Source organism: Dama dama, chromosome 30 (genome assembly GCF_033118175.1).
Source record: "Dama dama isolate Ldn47 chromosome 30, ASM3311817v1, whole genome shotgun sequence".
NCBI classification, from domain to species: domain Eukaryota; kingdom Metazoa; phylum Chordata; class Mammalia; order Artiodactyla; family Cervidae; genus Dama; species Dama dama.
The window spans coordinates 21,792,241-21,818,281 of record NC_083710.1 but is presented as its reverse complement, the minus strand read 5'-3'; the positions used below and the strand labels follow the sequence as shown (position 1 = coordinate 21,818,281).

Below are 26,041 nucleotides of genomic sequence, written 5' to 3'. Positions count from 1 at the left end.
CTTCTGGAAGCACGGACCTGCAGGACAGCAAGTCAGCGTGTTCATTGCTGGCCGGGTGGCCCCAGGGGAACGGCTCGCGGGGAGGGGTGCGGACCAGCGCTGGCCGAAGCCCAGCATGTCCAACGAGTTATCCAAGAGGAGGCAAGGGCCAAGCCCCAGAGAGTCTGGAAACACAAAGGGGCCACTGTTCTCCCTGACCAGGGCCAAGAAACCGCCTTCGACCTCATGCTTTTTACTCAAACAATAAGCAAACTCCTCTGTATTGCTTTAAGGGTAAAAATCTGGCCAGTACCAGAAGCAGATGACCCGAATGCAGATGTATTTGAAAGTTCCCAGAACAATGGGAAACGATGATGATGTTGTTGTATCGAGACGGCTAAATGGCCTGGAAATTTGGTGGTTTCGAGGGGGCTTCCATTCTTCATCAATGCTTCATCTCCTCACACTTGAGTGTTTATCTCTTTGCTTTTGCGGGGAGGCCTTACACAGACTCATTTGCGTACATGGTCCCGTGGTACATTCCGGATTGTGAAACATTCAGAGGCGATGAAAGCAATCTGAAGCCAATTTTGCCAATTGAACTATGTGTTTAGCTCACGAAGTGTTTTCCTCAATTAAATTAGTAAACATTGATTGGGAATCTGCCTATCATGTGAAAAGCTGATACACAAAAATGAACAGGATTTGAAACGCGAGGAAATGAAAAACAAACCGGCAGCCTGGAGATTATAGTTAATCTTCTCTGAATTGTCTCCACAGTTAGAGACAGGAAGTGAACTAACTCACTAACAGCCAAAAAGGAGACTTTTTCTGGGAAAGCTCCCTCAATATAGCCAAAACAAATATTTTGATCTGGGAGAAAACAAAAGTTAAAATGAATGTAATACTGACCTTCACATTCAGATGCTAGATAAGTCAAAAAGCTTCGGTAAAAATACTGAACATTGCTCTGTGGTAGGTACTGGTTTTATGAAATTAAAAATCCGTGGCTGGCATTCACAAGGACAAATTTAAACGTATTCTGTCAAAAATGGGTATTATACAAAAGTATGTTCCTTTTCCTCAAACCTCATTTCATCGCTGTTATTGTTGTTTAGGAATGTTAAATGGAGAAAAAATAAAAATTATCCTAAGTGAAGTTCTTGAATTTGGCAGAGTCTATCATGAATTCCGTGAGCACCAAACAAAGAAATATGGACAGGGTGAAGGTAGAGTAGGTGGATTTGTGTGCTTCATAGTTCACACCCCAATAGCACTGATTTATTAATTGATGGCTGCTGTGTCCCAGAAAATTCTTGAAGACATCAAGGCTATTGGGCTAACTGGAACATCACACATCTCCAAATAAGGTCACTTTCACAGATTCTGGGACATGGTCATATCTCTTTGGAGGTTCAAAGAGACTCAAATGTGTAGTGAATTCACTATTTAATTCTCCATATACATGGAGTGAATTCTCCATTTAATTCACTACACGTTTGAATCAAGAATGGTGAGATATCTGAACCATTCTCTTTCTGACATTGATTCCTTACTCTAGTTCTTCTTCCTTCTATCCCTGCCTACCTTCCCACCCCATGTCCAACACTTAGCCCAGCCAATTTCTACCTTCTTAGGAGTTTCTGAGTGCATCTCTTCTAGGAAGCCTTCCCTGACCACTGCAGGCCCAACATTCAATGTGATCCCTGGCACATAAATGAAGTGAAGTCACTCAGTCATGTCCAACTCTTTGCAACCCCACAGACGGTAGCCTACCAGGCTCTTCCCTTCATGGGATTTTCCAGGCTAGAATACTGGAGTGGGTTGCCATTCCCTGGTGGCTCAGAGGTTAAAGCGTCTGCCTGCAATGCGGGAGACCTGGGTTTGATCCCTGGGTTGGGAAGATCCCCTGGAGAAGGAAATGGCAACCCACTCCAGTATTGTTGCCAGGAGAATCCCATGGACAGAGGAGCCTGCTAGCACATAAAGAGCTCAATAAATATCTGCTGAGAAAATAAATGAACCTATCAAAGCAGGCCAAGGATGATGCCCACCTTCTCTGGAGTTACTGAGAAGAGGTAAGTTTTCAGTGATGCCTGGAGAATTTCTGGCAGGAGATAAGACTATTATTAGAAGGTTTGTTAATTCTAGAAAACCTTTCCATTGAAACCACACCATGAATATTTAAAGAGAATCAGATGTTTAACCTAAACTCCTTTTTATTCTCAAGGCCCAAGGATGTAGGGAGTTAAAAGACAAATTGTTGAACTTTCCGCAGGACTAATGACTTTAATTAACACTGAGCAATTTTGGACAGTGGGAGTTTTTTGCCGTGTTGTGTTGTGGAAAGAGGAGGATAAGATTCTTCTGATGAAAGCTTCCCATTGGAACCAGGACAGGAGGACGAGGAAGATAAGGGGCCTTGTTCAGCCTGTAAAACTTCTCTTGATGTAGAGCAACACCAGTTGGATTGAGCAGAGAGAACTCGGCTTACTAAAAGCAGTTAAAATGACACATTCTGAGGCTTTGTAATTGATTTAAAAATTGAAGTTGCTGGACTTTCCTGGTGGCACAGTGGATAAGGATCCGCCTGCCAGGGGCTTCCCTGGTGGCTTAGTGGTAAAGAATCCTCCTGCCAATGCAGAAAACATGGGTTCGATCCCTGGTTCCGGAAGATCCCACCTGTGTGGAGTAACTAAAGTCCGTGCGCCACAAGTACTAAGCCTGCACTCTCGAGTCCACCCGCACCCCAGAGCCCATGCTTTGCAAAAAGAGAAGCCACTGCAATACGAAGGCTGCATCACATCTAGAGAGCAGCGCCTGCCTGCCAGAGCTGGAGAAAAGCCGGGCGGCAAGGAAGACCCAGCACAGCCAAAAATAAACAAATAAACGCACAGCATTGTTTTTAAATAAATAAAATTGAAGTTGCTAACGCAACATTGTAACTCAACTATCAGTTCAGTTCAGTCACTCAGTCATGTCCGACTCTTTGCGACCCCCAGGACTGCAGCACACCAGGCTTCCCTGTCCATCCCCAACTCCCGGAGCTTAGTCAAACTCATGTCCATCCAGGTGGTGATACCATCCAACCATCTCATCCTCTGTCTTCCCCTTCTCCTCCCACCTTTCATCTTTACCAGCATCTCTCCCAGGGTCTTTTCCAATGAGTCAGTTCTTTGCATCAGGTGGCCAAAGTATTGGAGTTTCAGCTTCAGCATCAGTCCTTCCAATGAATATTCAGGGATGATTTCCTTTAGGATTGACTGGTTGGATCTCCTTGCAGTCCAAGGGACTGTCAAGAGTCTTCTCCAACACCACAGCTCAAAAGCATCAATTCTTTGGTGTTCAGCTTTGGTTATAGTCCAACTCTCACATCCACACGTGACCACTGGAAAAACCACAGCTTTGACTAGAAGGAACTTGATCGACAAAGTGATGTCTCTGCTTTTTAATATGCTGTCTAGGTTGGTCATAGATTTTCTTCCAAGGAGCAAGGAGTCTTTTAATTTCATAGCTGCAGTCACCATCTGCAGTGATTTTGGAGCCCAAGAAAAAAAAGTCACTGTTTCCATTGTTTCCTTATCTATTTGACATTAAGTGATGGGACCGGATGCCATAATCTTAGTTTTCTGAATGTTGAGTTTTAAGCCAGCTTTTTCACTCTCCTCTTTGACTTTCATCAAAAGGTTCTTCAGTTTGTCTTTGCTTTCTGCCGTAAGGTTGGTGCCATCTGCATATCTGAGGTTATTGATATTTCTTCTGTCAATCTTGATTCCAGCTTGTGCTTCATCCAGTCCAGCGTTTCTCTTGATGTACTCTGCATATAAGTTAAATAAGCAGGGTCAAAATATACAGCCTTGAGGTACTCCATTCCCAATTTGGAACCAGTCTGTTGTTCCATGTCCAGTTCTAACTGTTGCTTCCTGACCTACTTACAGATTTCTCAAGAGGCAGGTCAGGTGGTCTGCTATTCCCATCACTTGAAGAATTTTCCACAGTTTGTTGTGATTCACACAGTCAAATTCTTTGGTGTAGTCAATAAAGCAGAAATAGATGTTTTTCTGGAACTCTCTTGCTTTTTTGATGATCCAGTGGATGTTGGCAATTTGATCTCTGGTTCCTCTGCCTTTTCTAAATCCAGCTTGAACATCTGGAAGTTCCCAGTTCACGTACTGTTGAAGCCTGGCTTGAAGAATTTTGAGCATTACTTTGCTAGCGTGTGAAATGAGTGCAGTTGTGCAGTAGTTTGAACATTCTTTGGCATTGCCTTTCTTTGTGATTCTTTGGCATTGCCCCGCAATGCCAGACTTGCCTGTGAGTGTCCAGGCGTCTCCAGTGGAGGTGTGGGTTGATGGCAGACTGATGCAGGGTTGGGGGCACTGAGTGCGGCAGCGCGTGCTTGGGACCTTTTGAAGGAGGTTGCCATTATCTTCATTACCTCCACACATGCTAGCAAAGTAATGCTCAAAATTCTCCAAGCCAGGCTTCAGCAATATGTGAACTGTGAACTTCCAGGTTTTCAAGCTGGATTTAGAAAAGGCAGAGGAACCAGAGATCAAATTGTCAACATCCACTGGATCATCAAAAAAGCAAGAGAGTTCCAGAAAAACATCTATTTCTGCTTTATTGACTACACCAAAGAATTTGACTGTGTGAATCACAACAAACTGCTTTATTGACTATGCCAAGGACTTCGACTGTGTGGATCACAATAAACTGTGGAAAATTCTTCAAGAGAGGGGAATACCAGAATACCTGGCCTGCCTTTTGAGAAATCTGTATGCAGGTCAGGAAGCAACAGTTAGAACCGGACATGGAACCGGACTGGTTCCAAACGGGGAAAGGAGTATGTCAAGGCTATATATTGTCACCCTGCTTATTTAACTTATATGCAGAGTACATCATGAGAAATGCTGGGCTGTATGACTTGCAAGTTGGAATCAAGATTGCTGGGAGAAATATCAATAACCTCAAATAAGCAGATGAAACCGCCCTTAGGGCAGAAAGTGAAGAAGAACCAAAGAGCCTCTTGATGAAAGTGAAAGAGGAGCGTGAAAAGTTGGCTTAAAGCTCAGCATTCAGAAATCTAAGATCATAGCATCGGGATCATCACTTCATGGCAAATAGATAGGGAAACAGTGGAAACAGTGGCAGACATTATTTTTGGGGGCTCCAAAATCACTGCAAATGGTGACTGCAGCCATGAAATTAAAAGACACTTACTCCTTGGAAGGAAAGTTATGACCAACCTAGATAGCATATTAAAAAACAGAGACATTACTTTGCCAACAAAGGTCCGTCTAATCAAGGCTATGGTTTTTTCAGTAGTCATGTATGGATGTGAGAGTTGGACTATAAAGAAAGCTGAGCACCGAAGAATTGATGCTTTTGAACTATGGTGTTGGAGAAGACTCTTGAGAGTCCCTTGGACTGCAAGGAGGTCCAACCAGTCCATCCTAAAGGAGATCAGTCCTGGGTGTTCATTGGAAGGACTGATGCTGAAGCTGAAACTCCAATACTTTGGCCACCTGATGTGAAGAACTGACTCTTTTGAAAAGACCCTGATGCTGGTAAAGATTGAAGGTGGGAGGAGAAGGGGACAACAGAAGATGAGATGGCTGGATGGCATCACCGACTCAATGGGCATGAGTTTCAGTAGACTCTGGGAGTTGGTGATGGACAGGGAGGCCTGGCATGCTGCGATTCATGGGGTCGCAAAGAGTCAGACACGAGAGTAATTGAACTGAACTGAACTGAGATGAGGGAGGCTGCAGGCAGTGTGGCTGGCTGGGTGGGGTGGAGATGAGGAATCCCAGCTTGCTAATGTCTTTTTAGACACCTAAGTGGAGGACTGTCAAGTATCTGGGAGGAGCTGCATTTACAAGTCTGAGTTCAGAGGACAGATCTGGGCAGGAAACAAAAATTTGGGAGTCAGTTTACAGGTAGCATTTAAAGCCACTGGACTGAATGACGTAATCTCAAGTGAGCCAGATGGAGATGAGAACCTAGAAGTAGCCCTAAAATGCTCTTCTGTTCAGAGGCCAGTTGGGCTTCCCTAGTGACACAGATGGTAAAGAACCTGCCTGCAATGCAAGAGACCCAGGTTTGATCCCTGGTTGGGAAGAGCCCCTGGAGGAGGGCATGGCAACCCACTCCAGTATTCTTGCCTGGAGAACCCCCATGGACAGAGGAGCCTGGAGGGCTATAGTCCATGGGGTCACAAAGAATCGGACACGACTGAGTGCAAGTGTGTGTGCGCGCGCACACACACACACACACACACACACACACACACACACTGGAAGTCCAAGCCCAAGGTGGCGGCAGGCTTGGTTTTTCTGCAGCCTCTTCTTGGCTTGCAGACAGCTACCTTCCTCTGTAGCTGCCTTCCTGGTGGGAGACGGCAGCATCCGCACCATCGCTGCTCTGCGCTGGCACATCCCTGGTCTCTCAATGTATCCTCACGTCCTCTCCTTAAAAGAACACGAATCAGATGGGATTAGAGCTCACCCTAATAGTTTCGTTTTAACTTAACTACCTCTTTAAAGGCCCTACCTTTAAAGGCAAAGGGACTCAGTCATACAAATACATGTATCCATTCTCCCCCGAACTCCGCTCCCATCCAGGCTGCCACATAATATTGAGGAGAGTTCCCTGTGCTATAGAGTAGGACTTTGTTGGTTATCCATTTTAAATACAACACTGTAGTATTTATCCTTTTGGAATCAATAGATTGAGAAAATAATTTACACTCAAAGTTACCATGAATTCAGTTACCATAAGAATAATCTAAATATATAAAGTATTTATATTTAGTTACAGTTGACCCTTAAACAACACAGAGTTGAACTGCTGGGGTCCCCCTTCAGTTCAGTTCAGTTCAGTCGCTCAGTTGTGTCCGACTCTTTGTGACCCCATGAATCGCAGCACGCCAGGCCTCCCTGTCCATCACCAACTCCCAGAGTTTACTCAAACTCATGTCCATAGAGTTGGTGATGCCATCCAGCCATCTCATCCTCTGTTGTCCCCTTCTCCTCCTGCCCCCAATCCCTCCCAGCATCAGGGTCTTCTCCAATGAGTCAACTCTTCGCACGAGGTGGCCAAAGTATTGGAGTTTCAGCTTCAGCATCAGTCCTTCCAATGAACACCCAGGACTGATCTCCTTTAGGATGGACTGGTTGGATCTCCCTGCAGTCCAAGGGACTCTCAAGAGTCTTCTCCAACACCATAGTTCAAAAGCATCAATTCTTCGGTGCTCAGCTTTCTTTATAGTCCAACTCTCACATCCATACATGACTACTGGAAAAACCATAGCCTTGACCAGACAGACCTTTGTTGGCAAAGTAATGTCTCTGCTTTTTAATATGCTATCTAGGTTGGTCATAACTTTCCTTCCAAGGAGTAAGCATCTTTACATGTGGAATTTTTTCAATAAATATAGAAACTGCATTTTCCTTTTACAGATCTTTAAGTTAAATAAGTGTGGGGAAAAGCTTGTGCTTGATCATAGGTCACAACATATGCAATAAAAAAAACCTAGGATTTGAGTCCTGAGTCTGTTCAATTCTGCCGTGGGTGAATCACTTATCAGCTTCTTTGTTTTCAAGGCAACAGTAGCAGTACTCCAGTTGGCACCCCTACCCATCATGTTGCTCAATGGCCAATTGTATAATATAGTATAAAATAGCTCATATTTTGTTTATCATACTTAGATATTTACAGTTTGCAAAAGAGTATATCAGTAGGAAGTGCCATTGCTTATTAGTCTATAGACAACATTCAGTATACATGTGAATTTGCACAAATCTGAAGAGGTATGGAGTTTATAATGCACAAGGGCATGAGTGCATGCTAAGTCACTTTAGTCGTGTCTGACTCTGTACGACACTATGGGCTGTAGCCCACCAGCTCCATGGGATTCTCCGGACAAGAATACTGGATTGGGTTGCCATGCCCTTCTCCAGCAAATCTTCCCAACTCAGGGATCGAACCCATGTCTCCTGCAGTTACTACACTGCAGGCGGATTCTTTACCACTGAGCCACCAGAGACGCCCTCACGTCACACAGACAGTCCACATGTTGACCCTGGTTATCTATAAAGGAGGATTTATAACTGGACATTTTTAACTAATTAGAATCCTCCCAGGATTTTTATGTGGAAGTTACACTAATATGATCTACCTCATCCCCTCACCAGATCTTGGCTCAAGACAAACAAAAGCCACATAAATTGAAGGAGTTTAGCTCCTTGGAAACTTAATATAAGAAAATTATTGACTAGAGCTACTGGGAGGCATGCTTAGAATGCAATTATAATTAAGAAAGCCTAGATCTAATTAAGTCTATTGCCTGAGAATTGACCGTATTAAATGAAGAGGTGAGCCCACAGCAGAAGTGGGGCATGGTAAGAAAATAAAAGGTGTCCATGAGTCTCTTGTCCTGTGTAGGGAAGAAGGCAACTCTGACCTATGAACACAAACACGCCAATCTCTTTAACACAGATATCCCTACACCATGGTGGTGTAAATCCTGATGATTGCATCAATTACATCTGCATTTATCTTCATTTGTCAACATTGTCACCAGTCAACATTCTGGTGATAATTTGTGGCTTTCGGTGTGGGTTTGTCTATGCATATAATTGTGCTCATCTTAAGATAATAAAATGGCATTCTGGATTATTAATATTATTATTCAGCAGTTGCAATGAATGAATTTATTTAGCATGAGTCCTGAGGAAATCCTCCAGCAGGAATCAGGTTTGGCACCTCCAAAAAGGACAGTCCAGAGGACAGGACCACAGGTGCTCCTGGCTCACTTCCAGCTGTTGTCTGTAAGTGACAACTTTGCAGCTCACTCTCTGTGACAGCAGCTTGGGTCAGATGTAGAGCTCCCACACTCAGGGCTGTTTAACCTTGGGTTTTCCTGGTAAGGAAGGTCTTCTACTACATTGTTCTCCCTGCTGAAAAGTGGGTTAAATCACATTTTTGGTTGATTTGGAATTAAGTTGTTTAAATTATTGAACTTTAAAATTACTTAAACTACATCAATTGTTTAAACTACTTTCAGGGGCGTCCCTCCTGGTCCAGTGGTTAAGACTTCACACTTTCAGCACAGAGGGTGTGTGTTCAATCCCTGTTCAGGGAATTAAGATTGCATATGCCTCGCAGAGCAGACCAAAAAAAAAAAAAAAAAAAAAAGCCCAAATGAACTATTTTCAATAACTACCGCTTACAAGGTTGCTCAGTCGGTAAAGAATCTGCCTGCAATACACGAGATGCAGGTTTGATCCCTGGGTCACGAAGCTCCTCTGGAAAAGGGAATAGCTACCCACTCCAGTGTTATTGCCTGAAGAATCCCACGACAGAGGAGCCTGGTAGTCTACAAACCGTGGGGTTGCAAAGAGTCCAACACGACTGACTGACTAACAACACAGACACCACTTACATACCACATTCGTTGATTCAGTTCACTGGTCATCTTGAACAATGAACAAAACATTTTGGTGGGAGATATATGATTATAAAGATAGACCGTAAAATTGTGGACGCAACCCAAGTGTCTCTGACAGATGAATGGATAAACAACAAGGGAGGGAGGAAAGGGAAACTATTATTTAATAGATATGGAGCTTCAGTTTTGCAAGATAAAAAGAACTCTAGGGAAGGATTACAAATAGCTTACAAATAGGATTACAAATAGCTTACAAATAGGATTACAAATAGCTTACAAATAGTTGAAAAAAGAAGAGATGCTAAAGGCAAAGGAGAAAAGGAAAGATATATCCATTTGAAAGTAGAGTTTCAAAGAATAGCAAGGAGAGATAAGAAAGCCTTCCTCAGTGATCAATGCAAAGAAATAGAGGAAAACAATAGAATGGGAAAGACTATAGAGATCTCTTCAAGAAAATTAGAGATACCAGTGGAACATTTCATGCAAAGATGGGCACAATAAAGGACAGAAATGGTATGGACCTAACAGAAGCAGAAGATATTAAGAAGAGGTGGCAAGAATACACAGAAGAACTGTACAAAAAAGATCTTAATCACCAGATAAGCATGGTGGTGTGATCACTCACCTAGAGCCACATCTTGGAATGTGAAGTCAAGTGGGCCTTAGGAAGCATCACTACGAACAAAGTTAGTGGAGGTGATGGAATTCTAGTTGAGCTATTTCAAATCCTAAAAGATGATGCTGTGAAAGTGCTGCACTCAATATGACAGCAAATCTGGAAAACTCAGCAGTGGCCACAGGACTGGAAAAGGTCAGCTGACATTCCTATCCCAAAGAAAGGCAATGCCCCAAAATGTTCAAACTACTGCACAATTGCACTCATCTCACATGCTAGTAAAGTAATGCTCAATTCTCCAAGCCAGGCTTCAACAGTATGTGAACTGTGGACTTCCAGATGTTCAAGCTGGATTTAGAAAAGGCAGAGGAACCAGAGATCAAATTGCCAACATCTGCTGGATCATTGAAAAAGCAAGAGAGTTCCAGAAAACCATCTACTTCTGCTTTATTGACTATGCCAAAGCCTTTGACTGTGTGAATCACAACAAACTGTGGAAAATTCTGAAAGAGATGGGAATACCAGACCACCTGACCTGCCTCTTGAGAAATCTGTATGCAGGTCAAGAAGTAACAGTTAGAACTGGGCATGGAACAACAGAGTGGTTCCAAATGGGGAAAGGAGTATGCCAAGGCTATATATCGTCACCCTACTTATTTAACTTATATGCAGAGTACATCATGTGAAATGCCGGGCTGGATGAAGCGCAAGCTGGAATCAAGATTGCTGGGAAAAATATCAATAACCTCAGATGTGCAGATAACACCACCCTTATGGCAGAAAGTGAAGAGGCACTAAAGAGCCTCTTGATGAAAGTGAAAGAAGAGAGTGAAAAAGCTGACTTAAAACTCAACATTCAGAAAACTAAGATCATGGCATCGGGTCCCATCACTTCATGGCAAATAGATAGGGAAAAAATGGAAACAGTGACAGACTTTATTTTTTGGGTTCCAAAATCACTGCAGATGGTGACTGCAGCCATGAAATTAAAAGACGCTTGCTCCTTGAAAGGAAAGCTATGACCATCCTAGACAGCATATTAAAAAGCAGAGACATTACTTTGCCAACAAAGGTCCATGGGGTTGCAAGGAGTTGGACAGGACTGAGGGACAGAACTGAACTGAACTGAGAGAAGGACGGTGGTGGTGGTAGCACAACATGAAGGTACTTAATGTCACTGAACTGTACGCTTAAACGTGGTTAAATGGTACATTTTATGCTAAGTGCATTTTACCACCAAAATAAAAAAAGGGGGGTGGGGGGAGAAAATATGATAGATTTCGGTTCCTGCCCTAAGCTGCTTACAGCATTCCTGAGAGCCCAAACAGGAAAGTGGGAATAGCATTATGGGAATGCAGACTAGAGAGAGGATAATAAGAGGAGCCCCCCCCCCCCCCCCCCCCCCCGCCACCCCCCGTCCCGCCCATTTCACGAAGAAACTGACACAGAGGCAGGCCATTAAGGAACTCCTTCGAATGTTGAAAATCCGTTGAGCAGAAGCTTCCCATTCCTGCTTGAATAACCTAAAGGCTTAGGAGACTTGGAGTCGGGCAGGACAGAGCGACTAAGCATAGGCTAGCCCACTCTGACCGCGTTGGCCCGCCGTTCTCGTTTGGCTCTGCCTCCAGGCGATGGAACTGAAGCTGAAACCCCAATACTTTGGCCACCTGATGTGAAGAACTGACTCTTTGGAAAAGACCCTGATGCTGGGAAAGACTGAAGGCAGGCGGAGAAGGGGACGACAGAGGCTGAGATCGCATGGCAATGTTGGCAATGCCATCAGGTTGGATGGCATCACTGACTCAATGGATATGAGTTTGAGTAAAGTCCGAGCGTTGGTGATGGACAGGAAGGCCTGGCGTGCTGCAGTCCATGAGGTCGCAAAGCGTAGGACACGACTGAGCCGCTGAATTGAACTGAACTGAACTGAACCAGTGTGGGGAGTGGTGGGGTGGTGGAAGGAGAAGCCCTCACTGACCAGCAGGGGGCGCTGGCGTCCTCAGCGTACCGCCAGGCGCGCAGGGGGCGCTCTGGCCCGCCGCTCCTCCCCGCCTCGACGATCCTTTCTTCCGCCGTTGGAGCCCGCCTCTCGTCGCCAGTGCGCAGCTGCGTGCACGCCGGTCTGTGGGCAGTATGGCGGCGGCATCGAGCGGCGAGAAGGAGAAGGAGCGGCCGGGCGGCGGCTTAGGAGCTGCCGGCGGTAATAGCACGCGAGAGCGGCTGCTGTCAGCGCTGGAAGATCTGGAGGTCTTGTCAAGGTGGGGCCGTCGGCCCGAGGCTCTTGCTAGGGCTGGGCCGGGAGGCGTGAGTCGGGACCACCGGCCTGCCTTGGGCTGGTTCCCCGGGGCTCGAAGGGGAGGGCCGCGCCCCGGGGGACAGTGCCCGAGCGCCGTGGAAGTGGGTCTGCAACCCTCAGTGATTCGGGGTCAACAGCCCTCTTTGTTGTGTTCAGTCGCTCAGTCGTGTCCGACTCTGCGACCCCGTGGACTGCTGCAGGCCGGGCTGCCCCGTCCTTCACCATTCCCCGGAGCTTGCTCAGACTCACGTCCATCTGAATACTGACCCTGACCCTGGATCCCCAGAATATGGGAATCTTAGCGGACGTTAGAGGTCGCCGGGTGTGGGTCCCTTCGTCCACCGATACTCGACAGACGTATAAGGAACTCCCGTGGGTGCTGCGCTCTGGGAGACGGTCCCCAGGGGTGAGACCAGATGCCGACGGCGACGAGGAGCCAGGTGTCAGTGGGGAGAGCCCACTGACCCAGAGGAACGTCTGTGTCAACAGTGACTGTGGCGCGGAGCCTACCCAAGGCCTGTTCCCGGTGTAGTGACACTGTGTTAGTTTGAGGTGTACAGTGGAGAAGGCACTGGCAACGCGCTCCAGTACTCTTGCCTGATGGGCTACAGTCCCTGGGGTCGCAAAAGGACGCAACTGAGCGACTTCACTTTCTTTCTGTAGTTCCTTTTGGAGAAGGAAATGGCAACCCACTCCAGAGTTCTTGCCTGGAGAATCCCATGGACCGAGGGGCCTGGTGGGCTACAGTCTATGGGGTTGCAAAGAGTCGGACACGACTAAGCAGCACACACACGTGTACAGCAGAGTGATTCAGTTATGTGTGTGTATGTATATATATATATCAGTTATCCAGTTCTAGCGCCTACTGTTTGCCTCATGACAGGCCAACAGATGAATTGTTGGGGTAGGGGAATAGCGACTTAATTCAGAAAGCCAGCAAACTGAGAAGATGGTAGAGTTGTGCCCTAAAGAGCCACTTGTCTGAGTTAGAATTCAGGCTTCTTTTATACTAGAAGGGGAGGCAAATCAAATGTTTCCCTCAGCTTCCGGAGGGGAATTATTAATTTCTTCCTCCCTGCAGTCCTTCAGGGGTGGGCCTGGTCAGGATGTTTCCTGTGAGCTAAGCAAAGTATTTTAGCTTAATGCTTTTATTACCTGGGAGGCAGGGTTCCCAGAGATGGGACATTTTGTATAATTGAAGCTTAGAGGCAACATGTCTTTAGTAATTTAACTAAGAATACCAAGGTTTTTTTTTTACCTATTACATATCTATTTTTTTCAGATTCTTTTCCCATATAGGTTATTACAGAGTATTGAGTAGAGTTCTCTGTTCTATACAGTAGATCCTTGTTGGTGACTTGTTTTGTATGGAGTAGTGTGTGTATGCCAATCCCAACCTCCTGATTTACCCCTCCTACTTCCCACTTTTCCCGTTTGGTAACCCTAAATTTGTTTTCTAAGTCTTGAGTCTGTTTCTGTTTTGTAAATGAGTTCATTTGTTTCATTTTTTTAAGATTCCACATATAAGCGATATCATATGATACTTGTCTTTTTCTGTCCAACTTAGTATGATAATGTCTTGTTCCATCCTTGTTACTATAAATGGCATTATTTCATTCTGTTTTATGGCTGAGTAATATTCAGTTGATATGTGTATCACATCTTTATCCAGTCCTTTGTCATTGACATTTAGGTTGCTTCCATTTCCTTGGCAAGTGTAAACAGTGCTGCAGTGAACACTGGGGTGCATGTATCTTTTTGGTTTTCTCTGCATATATGCCCAGGAGTGGGATTGCTGCATCGCATGGTAGTTTTATTTTTAGTTTTATTAAAAAATTAACTTACTTATTTGTATTAATAGTTACGATGAGCAGGGATCACTCTCTAGTTGTGGTTCACAGGCTTCAGATTGCTGTGGTTTCTTGTTGCAGAGCATGGTGAGTTCTATGCTTACGGGCTCAGGAGTTGTACACGGGTTTAGTTGCCCTGTGACATGTAGGATCTTTTAATCCAGTGATCTCTGTTACAAATGAATTAGAGATTCAAAGAAGTTAGGTTTATGGATTTAACATCCCATTTGATGGGATCCTGGCTCAGGATGTGTGACTAGTTAGTGGCTGAATTGAGATGAGAACTGAGATGTCCTATACTTTCAGTTCACTGTTATTTGCAGTAGACTACTTGTCATGGATTATTAAACTGGAATTTGGTTAAGATGTAGCATCAGGAATGTGTCAGTGTTTCAACTAAGGGCTATAATAATTTGCCTCCAAATTCTGATTCCTGTTAATTTGGATCTTTCTGACCCAGGGATCGAAACCTGGTCTCCTGCAATGCAGGCAGATTCTTTATTATCTGAGCCACCAGGGAAATCCAGATAATTTGTAGTATCAATAGAACTGGCATACTTTTACATATTTCAGGTGTGTATTGATGCATAGTTCTAATTTTTAGTCATGTTTCCTTCCTTCAAGGGCCTGTTTTTAGCTCTAGGGAGTTATGTATGGCTCCAAGGTCTTGAAATGGCTATCTATGATTTATTATAACAATTCCAGCCCAACACCACTGGCTACACTTTCCCACCCTACATTCTCTCCGGTTACTTTGACTCCTGATGAAAATTTATATTGGCACTATGCTGCCTGCAGCGTGGGAAATCTGGGTTTGCTCCCTGGGTTGGGAAGATCCCCTGGAGAAGGGAGTGGCAACCCACTCCAGTATTCTTGCCTGGAGAATCCCATGGACGGAGGAGCCTGGTGGGCTACAGTCTCTAGGTTCGCAAAGAGTCGGACTCGACTGAGCTACTAACATAACACACATGTAGGATCCTAGTTCCCTGACCAGGGATCAGATCCGTGTCCTCTGCGTTGGCAGGCAGACTAGACCACCAGGGAAATCCCTTTTTAGTTTTTAAGGAGCTTCGCTACTGTTCTCCATAGCGGTTATATCAAGTTACATTCCAGCCAACAGTGTAGAAGGGTGCCAGGGTGCTGTTTTAAGTCCTCCAGATATATACAGACATCACCTCCTTAAAATCGCTCTGTCTGGTAGCACTGTGATTACTTACATTTGGCTGATGAGGGATCCACAGTACAGAAAATCACAACATCTAGTACAGGACTTGAATCCATGGCCTGATGTCCGTGCCTGAGTTCTTGGTCAGCCAGCTGTACTTCCTTTCTCTACATCTCCCACCAGACTCCCCACGCACCCCCACCCCCGCCCCCAGAGACCAGCTTGTATTTAGGCCAGGAGTTCTCAACTCTCTTCATCTCATTAATGGGATACAGAAATGAGCTAACATAGTTGGTTGTATTAGCAAGTCCTGTCAGCTCTGCCTCCAAAGTATACCCTAAGTCTGGCCACGTTTTCCCATTTCTGTCACTGAATCCTTGTGCCTAGGACCTAGTCAAAGCCAGTGTCATTCTTTTGCCTGAGATCCTACAAAGATCACCTAACCTGATTGTCACTCTAGCTCTCTTACAGTCTTGTCTCCAGATAGCTCAGTAATTGTTTAAAAACATAAGTCAGGTCCTGTCCTTTTCCTGTTTAAAATGATTTAGTAACTTCTCTTTGCGCTTAGAGTGAAATACTAATCCTTTAACCTGACCTACAAGGCCCTGCACAAGCAGGCCCCAAACTTTTGGGCACCAGGGACAGGGTGGGGAAGGAGAGGGGTATGGTTTTGGGATAACTCGAGTGCGTTACATGTAATGTGCATTTTATTTTCCATTTGGTGGTGTCTCAGGAAATTCCTCACGGGCTTGGGCACCCCTGCCCCACACAGTGCAGCCCCCCCCCAACCCTCCCTCCCTCGCGTCTTTGCTCTGGGTCCTCCTCGCTGGTACCTGCTGTGCCTGTCCTCCAGCCCATCTGTGGGCTGATGAACTAGCTGTGTTTGACCAAGCATTCTTTCCTCCCACACCTGCTGGTTGGCTTCTCTTGTTTAGTTCCTGCTTTACTCCAAAGATAACCCTGTAGAGAAACCTCTCCTGACCACACAGTGTAAGTAGCCAGACTACCTCACTGACACTTTCTGGTATAACACTCACTTAATTTTCTTCCTAATCCTAGTCAACTCTGGTTTTATTTATATATTTTCTTCTGTATTAGAATTTAATTCACTTTTATAACTCAGTCATCTAGAAAGTGCCTGACCCATAACAGGCACTCAAGAAATACTTGAATGTATGAAGACTTTTCACCCCCTTATCCACTTTTTTCATTAATTAGCTTTAATTAATTCATATGTAATGGTGTATGGGAGGGAGGTAGTAGTGGGGAATGCTGAGTCCAGTTTGAAATTAATGTATAGAAAATGTCTGCTGCACCTTTCCTCCCAGTCATTCTACTATTTTTCATATAGGAAAGTTAACATATCTAACAGAGAAGCATTCTAGAATGTGTGATTTATTGTGTGTAAGAATCCCTCTTAGTTGATACCTCTTTGGTTAATTAAAAAATGTGCAGGCCAGTTCTCCGTCACAAGTACTGTGTTCTGCCTTTGTCAGGGGAAAGCAGCTTTTGGCAATATATAAATGAAGAGGCGGCTCTCTTTCTAAAATAGTTACTTACCTAAACCACAGATGGGCTGGATTTGTAGACCCCTGATGGAGTGGGAGTTTTTCTTGCATAAACCACCGGTAATTCATCATCTGCGTTTTCTCCTTCAGTGTCTTTAAAGTGAAATGAGCCCTTGGCCACTCATCAGGCAGGCTTAGGGCAGGCTCCTGCTGAGTTTATATGATCTGACTTCTCTTGGTTCGATACAGTTTTCCTCTGTAACACCTCTGTTGAGTATTTCCGAGCTTAGGTTTTTATAGAAATAGTTCTTCCCATTCACAGTCATACTTCATTTGTGTTTATATACTCCATATTGATTTATATACTTATAGTAGTAGTAAAACTTGAATAAGTGGGGCTGGTAACGAACACAGCTGTCTTGCTGAGGGTGCACTGTGCTGCCGAGAGCCGCAGTCCAGTCAGAGCGCCGGCGGGGCAGGAGCGCTGAGGCAGCTTGCTGTGAGCACCGTCAGTCCCGCAGACCAGTCAGGTGGAGGTCAGGTAAGAGCGCCTCTGTTGTGTTGACTTTGCAGACTTTGTTTTTTGTCTTATAGAGAACTTATAGAAATGCTGGCAATTTCGAGAAACCAAAAGTTGCTACAGTCTGGAGAGGAGAACCAGGTAAGTGGTTTCTTTTTGGATTAAAAACAAAAGACCTCCATCATTTCTTCACTTTCCTGTTTATGTTTACTTTGTGTGAGAACAGGAAGATCAGACTATTAAGTTATTAATTGCAGTTTTTAAATTGATATTTTTTGCATCATTTAGGTGAGATATAATTGAGATATAGTTGACATATAATTGTTATATTTAATACATTATTTAATATAATATTTATATTTAATTATAATGTTAATAAATAATATATTTGATACAAAATATAATACATATATTTGATACGTTAAACTGGATTAGTTTAATATGTGTATCATGATGATGTGATATATGTGCAAATTGCAAAATGATTACCATTATAAGTTTAGTTAACATGCGAGATCTTAGTTCCCTGACTAGGGATCCAGCCTGCACCTTCTGCAGTGGAAGTACAGAGTCTTAACCACTGGATTGCCAGGGAAGTCTTTTTTATGAGAAGAACTTTTAAGAAAATTGCAAAGAAGGTGGAGGTGGCACCTTTTCATGTACCTGTTGGCAGTTTGTATGTGTTTGGAAAAATGTCTGTTGCATTCTGCACATTTTTTTAAAGAACTTTTATGTTGCTGAGATGTACTCTTTGCAACTTTCAGATTTATAGTACTGTATTCTTTATTATAGTCACCATGCTGTATGTTACATTTCCAGAATTTACTTGTCTGATAGCTGGAAGTTTGTACCTTTTGGCCACCTTCACCCATTTTACTCCCTTCCCTCTGGCCTCTGTCAGCCACCAACCTGAGCTCTTCTCCTGTGTGTTTGGCTTTTTTAACATTCCTCGGATAACTGAGATCATACCATGTCTCTCTGTCTGACTTTACTTCCTTTAATGTGATGTTGTTATCCCAAATGCCAAGATTTCCTTTTTGTGGATGAATGATATTTTGTGTGGATGTGCATGTGTATGGATCTACATCATAGTTTCTTTTTCCATTCATCCATTCATGGACACTTAGATTACTTCCATGTATTGGCTATTGTGAATAATGCTGCAGTGAACATTTGAGTGCAGATATCTTTTTGCAAGTAGTGATTTCATTTCTTTTGGATAAATACCCAGAAATACTAATTTAGGTTCCTGCCAGCCGTGTACTAAGGGTTCCTCTTTCTCCACATTCTTGCCAACACTTGTTATCTTTTGTCTTTCTGATGATAGCACCTAGCTGGTGCAAGGTAATATCCAGTTGTGGTTTTGATTGGCATTTCCCTGATGATTAGTGATGCTGGGTGCCTTTTACTCTGGTTTTGTTCATTTGTGTACCTTTGGAGATATGTCCATTCAGTTCCCGGTGTCAACTGACATACATACATGCTTAGTTGCTCAGTTGTGTCTGACTCTTGCAACCCCATGGACAACCTGCCAGGTTCCTCTGTCCATGGGATTTTCCAGGTAAGAATACTGGAGTGGGTTGCCAGGGCTGTCAACTAAAATCATCTCAAATAAATTTTGCCTTTCCTGAGAAATGAATAAGTCTGCTCATTTTGGCATATTGCTAGTTTTGAAAGATTTATTTTGTATGAAAGAATAGTATATACTTAGAAAAAGTAGAAAATTTTGATTAATCTCTTTTCTAAAATAATCATAGATAGGCTATTTTTATTTCTAATAATGATTAGAAAATAATACTTTGAAGGTGTTAAAATTTTGAGGACTAGCCTGTTCACCTGAGGTTTCTTTGTTTCATTGGAAATGTAGTTCTTCAGTGTTGTGTTGTCTGTTTTAACCAACTATTATCTCACAGGTCCTGGAGTTGTTAATTCACAGAGATGGAGAATTTCAGGAACTAATGAAATTGGCACTTAATCAGGGAAAAATCCATCATGAAATGCAAGTTTTAGAAAAAGAAGTAGAAAAGAGAGACAGTGATATTCAGCAACTACAAAAACAGCTAAAGGAAGCAGAACAGATACTGGTAAGCTGATAGAGGCTGGTTCTTAATGTAAAAGGGGATATTATTTACTCTATTAACAAAAAATAAACCTATTTTCAGAATTTTGAAGTGACAGAAAACTTGAATTTCCAGGTCTAAAATCTAACCAAACTTGTCACTTTCATTAGATGAAAGACCACTTTTTAATTATTGTTTTCAGATACTCTGCATTTCTTTAGAACCATATTTTCATTATTTAAAGATTTCACAAGATTGAATTCACAGAAATGTGACATTTTACTTTTATCCTGTCCTGATATGTTTCATTTATTAATAGTCTAAATCTTCAGTTTTAGAAATATTTTTTGCAGTCAGTAAAAAAATTATATACCAATTTTATAAATTGATTAAAATTACATTAATTTATGTCATCTTCCATCTTAAATGAGGTGGGATTTGGATATATGTTAAGGACTCTTAGTTTTTCCTTTCTTGTTCTTGGCTATTATTTCAAAGAGAGAATTTATTCAGTTATTTCTCTCAGTGCTGAGCAACGTAATTGTTACGTGGTGGTATTGCAGGAGGAGCTGAGTTTGATTCTCATCTGGACCAGACTTTGCAGGCTCTTCTCTAAAGACAGTGAATATGAGGGCTATAAAAAGAATAAATCTTATGAGTTAGGTAATGGCAACTGACAGTTTTACTAGTGTGCCAGACCCTGGTGCACTAGTGTATTAGCTTAATCTTAACAGTTTTATGAGGTCAGTACCATTTTTCTATTTTTACAGATGAAACCATGACTTTAAATGAATACCTGTTTTGCCCAAGAGGGTTAAAAGTAGAGAGACGGAATTTAAACCTAGATCTCTCTGACTGCCTACTTTCACCCACTGTGTTATGGCCGAGTTTGCATATGCTAGGGTCAGCTTCATTTTACCCTGAGTTTGTCTTTGCCCAGGGTGGGTACGTGGAGGAGTTCATTGTAATATAGTCATTACGCATTGATAATGTATAAATGAATGACACCATCAATCCACAAACTTATGTTGTAAACTAGAAAAAAATAGTTTTGGTATTTTATCCTTGAACCAGATGTAAGGATTGTTTTGGGAGTAGTACCTGGTCGGTTTTCTACATTCTTTTGATAGAAAACATGAAGCAAAAATGGTAGCAAACAATCCAATTTTTGTTTTGTTTCCAACAACTAATTTGTGAACGGAGGTTAACTCATAAATACATAAATGTGGTTTTTTCTCATTGATTATAGCTGATGTCATTGATGCCCAAGTGGCATTTCAGAATATTACAAGTAAATTGTGGGGGTTTCCAAGTTTTATATATTGTTTCTATGGGATAAATGATTTTGTGAATTAGGCCAAAAACTGGACTTGGTATAGTTCTGAATAATCTGTATTTCTTTTTAAAATGTTGTTTAAATTAGGCAACAGCTGTTTACCAAGCAAAAGAAAAACTCAAGTCAATAGAAAAAGCAAGAAAAGGTTAGTAATGTGGGAACATAAAATGACTTTCTGAAAGATTCAAGTTTTTGTTTCAAGAAACTGATGAGAGTATTGGTAATCTGTCATGCTGTTAAAAAGTTTCCAATGAATTTTCATTGTGAAGTGTCTGCCATGTTACAGCCCTGTGCTGGGTGTTAGGGAGGTGTCACATCCTTTTTCAGGTTACAAAATGAGATAAAGAAGTTGTGGCTGTTACTTAAATGTGTAATAAAGACAATGGCGTTTTTACATTGTTGGGAGAGAATATGGGCTGGAAGCAATGTGATTTGAGGTGGACCTTGAAAGATGGGTTGGAGGATGAAAGAGCATGCAGTGGACAACTCGAGTAGGACCAGAGCACCGTGAGGTCAGACGCAGGAAGGCTCTGAGATGTGTGCACGTTCAGTGGTGCTGGCCGATGCTCAGTCTGCCTTCTCGTCCTGTCCTGCTTCTCTCGTTAAACGGCTTCCATTTTGGATCTTTTAGTTTGGATACTAAAAGTCAAAATTGTAATGAAAACGTGGTTACTTGCTTTTCATGATTTGTAGGTATGATTTACATCTAAATTCCCTCTTTTCCTATTTTAGATTAACTGCTGTTAATGTTTGGTGTGTGTTCTTCCAGATTTTTCTTAGATGTGTATTACATATGTGACAATAATAATACATAAAACCAGGTCATGCTACACGTATTACTACTTACGTGCACTTTTTTTACCTAATGAATATAAGTATGAAGTGTAACTGTGACATACGCACTTACAAACTTGTAGGTTAGTAGACTGAAATGTTAAAACTCTCCTCTTGACTCTCTTAGGTGCTATTTCCTCTGAAGAAATAATTAAGTATGCACATAGGATTAGTGCAAGTAATGCTGTGTGTGCCCCACTGACCTGGGTCCCAGGTAAAAATAATTCTCTTTCTACTAGGTATATGTGGTTTTCACAATTTGTAGGTAACTATACATAAAAAGAGGAAAAAAGATTTAAATGTAGAATGTATGTATTTTAAAGTACAAGGTAATATGTGATGATTCTAAAGCTGTATTATTTATATACCTGGAAAACCCTGGCTGGCCAGAAGCCAACTTTGTCGAGGGATTTCCACAAGGGCTGCAGCCTGAGAAGCAGACAGTCCCAACTCTCAGGGTATAAAGATGAAGTACTGGGCACCAGGCAGCAGGTGCATGGGACTGCAGAAAGCTGGAGTAATTAAGAAACAGCAGAGAGAGAAGCTGCAGCATGTGTTGACAGCAGATAAAACACTTACAAGCCAGAGACCTCAGGTAGAGCTTCAGCCTTTTGGGAGGATGGGAAGTAGTTATTTTTAGTCACTCCTGGCAGTGGTATTTTGCCATACCTTGAAACATTAAGGGTAGCTGCAGTTTTGGAGGGTAAGTAATGTAGAGTTGGTGAGAAAATACCCCAGTATTTGTCCAAATCTGGCCAACTTTTCATCAACCCAAAACTAAAGAGTGTGCTTTCATGTTTGGAAATGAACATCACTGGCTTCTGATGCCCCACCTGAAAGTTGTAGGAATTAGTCTTTTTTGCCGTGCCGTGTGGCATGTGGGATCTTACTTCCCTGACCAGGGATCGAACCTGAGGCACCTGCAGTGAAAGCTCAGAGTCTTAATCAGTGCACTGCCAGGGAATTCCCCAGGAATTAGTCTTTAAATGACATGATTAAAGAGGTTGATTAGGAAAAGGTTTTAATTTAGAGGAATCAGGATTATAATTTTGTCATTTGGAATGGTTGCTGAAATAATAATTTTCATATAGTGTTATTGTGAAGATCTAAAGAAGATATAAAAATACATGTAATTAAAATTTTAACATGGTCTTAATAGCAATTGATGACGTTAATATTCCAAAATTTAAAATGTGGATTGAGTTTTTCAAAGTGAACCAAAGAAAATCAATATTTCAAAGAAGGTATTTAAGCATATTTCCATATGTGATTGAATTAAAAGCAGGCTCTATTTTTTAGGGGACCCACGGAGACCATACCCAACTGATTTGGAGATGAGAAGTGGATTACTGGGTCAGATGAACAATCCTTCCACTAATGGAGTAAATGGTCATCTCCCAGGGGACGCACTTGCAGCGGGCAGACTGCCAGGTATGTGTTAATCAGAATAGTACTTCCAGATAAAGGCTTTTTTTCAGAGATGATGATGAAGACAAAGATCTGGCTGTTGAACAAGTTTGAGGGTCTGGACCCATCTTGTTTTTAGTTGCTAGAGTTAGTTAACTCTACCAGTTTATCCTGCTGTCTGCTTCCTCTCGTTTAAGACTGTTCTAGATGGAGGCTATGAAATTAGAATATATGTGATGTGAAAGTCCCTCAGTCGTGTCCGACTCTTTGTGACCCCACGGACTAGAGAGTCCATGGAATTCTCCAGGCCAGAGTACTAGAGTGGGTAGCCTTTCCCTTCTCCAGGGGATCTTCCCAACCCAGGGATGGAACCCAGGTCTCCTGCATTGCAGGCTGATTCTTTACCAGCTGAGCCTTAAGGGAAGCCCCATGAAATTAGAATAAAGTGATACTGTGCCATTTTCCTCAGGCATTAGGCCTCTCATTAACTTAAGCTCCAGACATAGTTTAGTTTTTTTAAAATGAACCATACTTTATAAACAGAGTAAGATGTATTCAGTTTAAAGGATACCACGTGAACATACTTGTTAAAAAACCCCAAATTAACTAAGTGAATAACAAAGCTTCTAATGGACTTTTTACTAACTAGAGTATCTTTTTTATGAGAGCTCATTCTGAACTTCAGCCCCCCCCCCCCACCCCCAGGCTTGTCTCCTTATGGAGCACAGAGCAGCCTCAGCACTTACGCCGCACAGGCCCAGCTGCCCCGAAGCATGTGGAATCCCAGTTCCTGGACCGGGGGTTGAACCCTCCTTATTGGCATTGGCAGGCAGAGTCCTAGCCACTGGGACGCTTCACCCTCTATTTTTTACAGTGCTAAAAATGTACTCTAGATAATGCTTTTTTAACATTTAACATTTCATTGTCAGGCTGTCCCTGTGTTACTAAAAATGCTTTTGTGAACATTGTTAACTAAGACAAACTGACTAAGACAAACTGGGAGTTCACTGTGCATTAGTTTCCCTTACTATCACCTCATTTTCCTCATTGTGATTGTACCATATCATATGTCAGACAGTCCCGGCAGAAGGCTGAAACTACACCATCCCATCCAACTGGGATGCCACTGACGTCCTGCCCACCAGCCAGGCACCACAGGAGGGAATGCAGGCCCCAGCAAGGGAAGGAGCCTGTTCCTCCTACGGGCTTCCCTCGTAGCTTAGTCAGTAGAGTCTACCTGCAATGCAGGAGCCCTGGGTTCCATCCCTGGGTTGGGAAGATCCCCTGGAGAAGGAAATGGCAACCCACTCCAGTACTCTTGCCTGGAGAATTCCATGGACAGAGGAGCCTGGTGGCCTGCAGTCCATGGGGTCACAAGAGTTGGACACCGCACTTGGTGACTACACCGCCGCCTCCTGTGGAGTCCCTGCAGCGCCCTCTGTGGGCAGAGCTGAACACTGCAGCTGCTGGCAGAGGACGGTGTTCAGGGTCCAGGGAGGAGTGGAGGCTTAGAGGCAGCTTAACCTGGAATACTTAGTACAGTACACATTAGCTATTTATAATGTGTATAGAGAGAATCTATAGAAAGTACTATACAGGTATACATATACTATACACATATTAGTATATGTGCATAATATATATAGATGAGACATTTGATTTTAAATCGTGACCGTCTTGAGTAGTGACTGTAGGAAAGTATGATTTAAAAAAATAAATCATAGATTCTAGTTACTAAAACATCCCATTTTTCCTTGATAAGTTTGATCATTAATTTGAACAAATGTATATTTTGATTTCTAACCTTTAAAAAATATTTTTCCAAGTATTTGCATGAAGGGAAGAAGTAAATGAATTACTGGCAGAAATGTTCTCACGTGTGCCTCTCTCCAGATGTCCTTGCTCCGCAGTACCCCTGGCAGTCAAATGACATGGCGATGAACATGTTGCCACCAAACCACAGTCATGACTTTCTGTTGGAACCTCCAGGGCACAACAAAGAAAACGAGGACGATGTAGAGGTTATGTCAACGGACTCCTCAAGCAGCAGCAGTGACTCTGATTAGAAACCGTAAGACGAAAAGCACACAGAATTGAATACTATAGAAATCTGTTTCTTAAATGGCAATGTGGAAAGCTAGCCAGGTGATGTTGGCTGTAGAATTGTTCTGCCCATTAAAAATCATAGTGGACTTTTTTTTTAAAGCCAAAAATTAGGTTTCAGTTCTAAACCACTAGGTTAATACTTAAAGAAAAATCACACTTTACTGTTGGGGTAAAGCTTTTTCAGTTCAATGCTGTCTTACCTTGTTCTGTTCCAATTGTGTTGGACTTGTGCATAGTACTGGAAATAAGATTTGAGGGAAATGACCCATGTACCTATCATTAATAGGCCTCCTGCTGTTATTTATAAAAGCATAAACAAAAGCAGCTGATCACTCAGTGTGCATTATATAACAGAAACCCTCATCTGAAAGTAAAGGCTATTACTTTTTGTCACAGGAAGAGGAGACATCATCTCAATTTATACTCTTTGTAATTATTGTATTTTTTGTAAATAAACTAATTTTTGTTTGTATTCTTGTATGTTTTTAAAAATTTTTAAATGTACTTTCAGTGTAGGTAAGATATTTCTGTAAATCCAGTTGCCTTTTGTACATACTTTAGAATCTGGAGGATGAACAAACCTGATGCAGTACATACATCTGAACTAGTAATCCCAACTTTGGTAGGTTTCTCAAAGGCATAGACTGCCATTCTTAGAAGAAACAAAATGAAGTAGGTTTTTTTTTTTTTTTTTTTAATAACTGACAACTTACCATAGAAATGGCATAACAAACATAAATTGTAGGAAGGGTTTTAGAATGGAAAACACTCCCAGGCTTCACCTTCTCTCTTACTGCAGCTCCTAGAATCACTTTTAATTTTTTTCTGGTGGTTAACATCCTTGTTTAAATAATACTCTTATACAGATACATTTTGATTTATCAGTTTTAGACAGTACTGCATCCTTTAC

At 42.5% G+C, this 26,041-nt stretch overlaps 1 protein-coding gene across 2 annotated transcripts; it reads left to right on the top strand.

The window, feature by feature from the left end:
- Nucleotides 1-12,112: 12,112 nt before the first annotated feature.
- On the top strand, nucleotides 12,113-25,603 carry MED4 (mediator complex subunit 4). Of its 2 annotated transcripts, none has more exons than XM_061133460.1 (7): nucleotides 12,113-12,307; nucleotides 17,463-17,529; nucleotides 19,302-19,472; nucleotides 20,872-20,929; nucleotides 21,746-21,832; nucleotides 22,918-23,049; nucleotides 24,852-24,989. In XM_061133460.1, the coding sequence occupies exons 1-7, from the start codon at nucleotides 12,183-12,185 to the stop codon at nucleotides 24,860-24,862; spliced, it is 651 nt and encodes a 216-aa protein (XP_060989443.1). In that variant the 5' UTR covers nucleotides 12,113-12,182; the 3' UTR covers nucleotides 24,863-24,989. The 2 variants fall into 2 exon arrangements, with proteins under 2 accessions (XP_060989443.1, XP_060989442.1); XM_061133459.1 differs by having other exon boundaries at nucleotides 12,119-12,307; nucleotides 24,919-25,603.
- The last annotated feature ends 438 nt before the right edge of the window (nucleotides 25,604-26,041 follow it).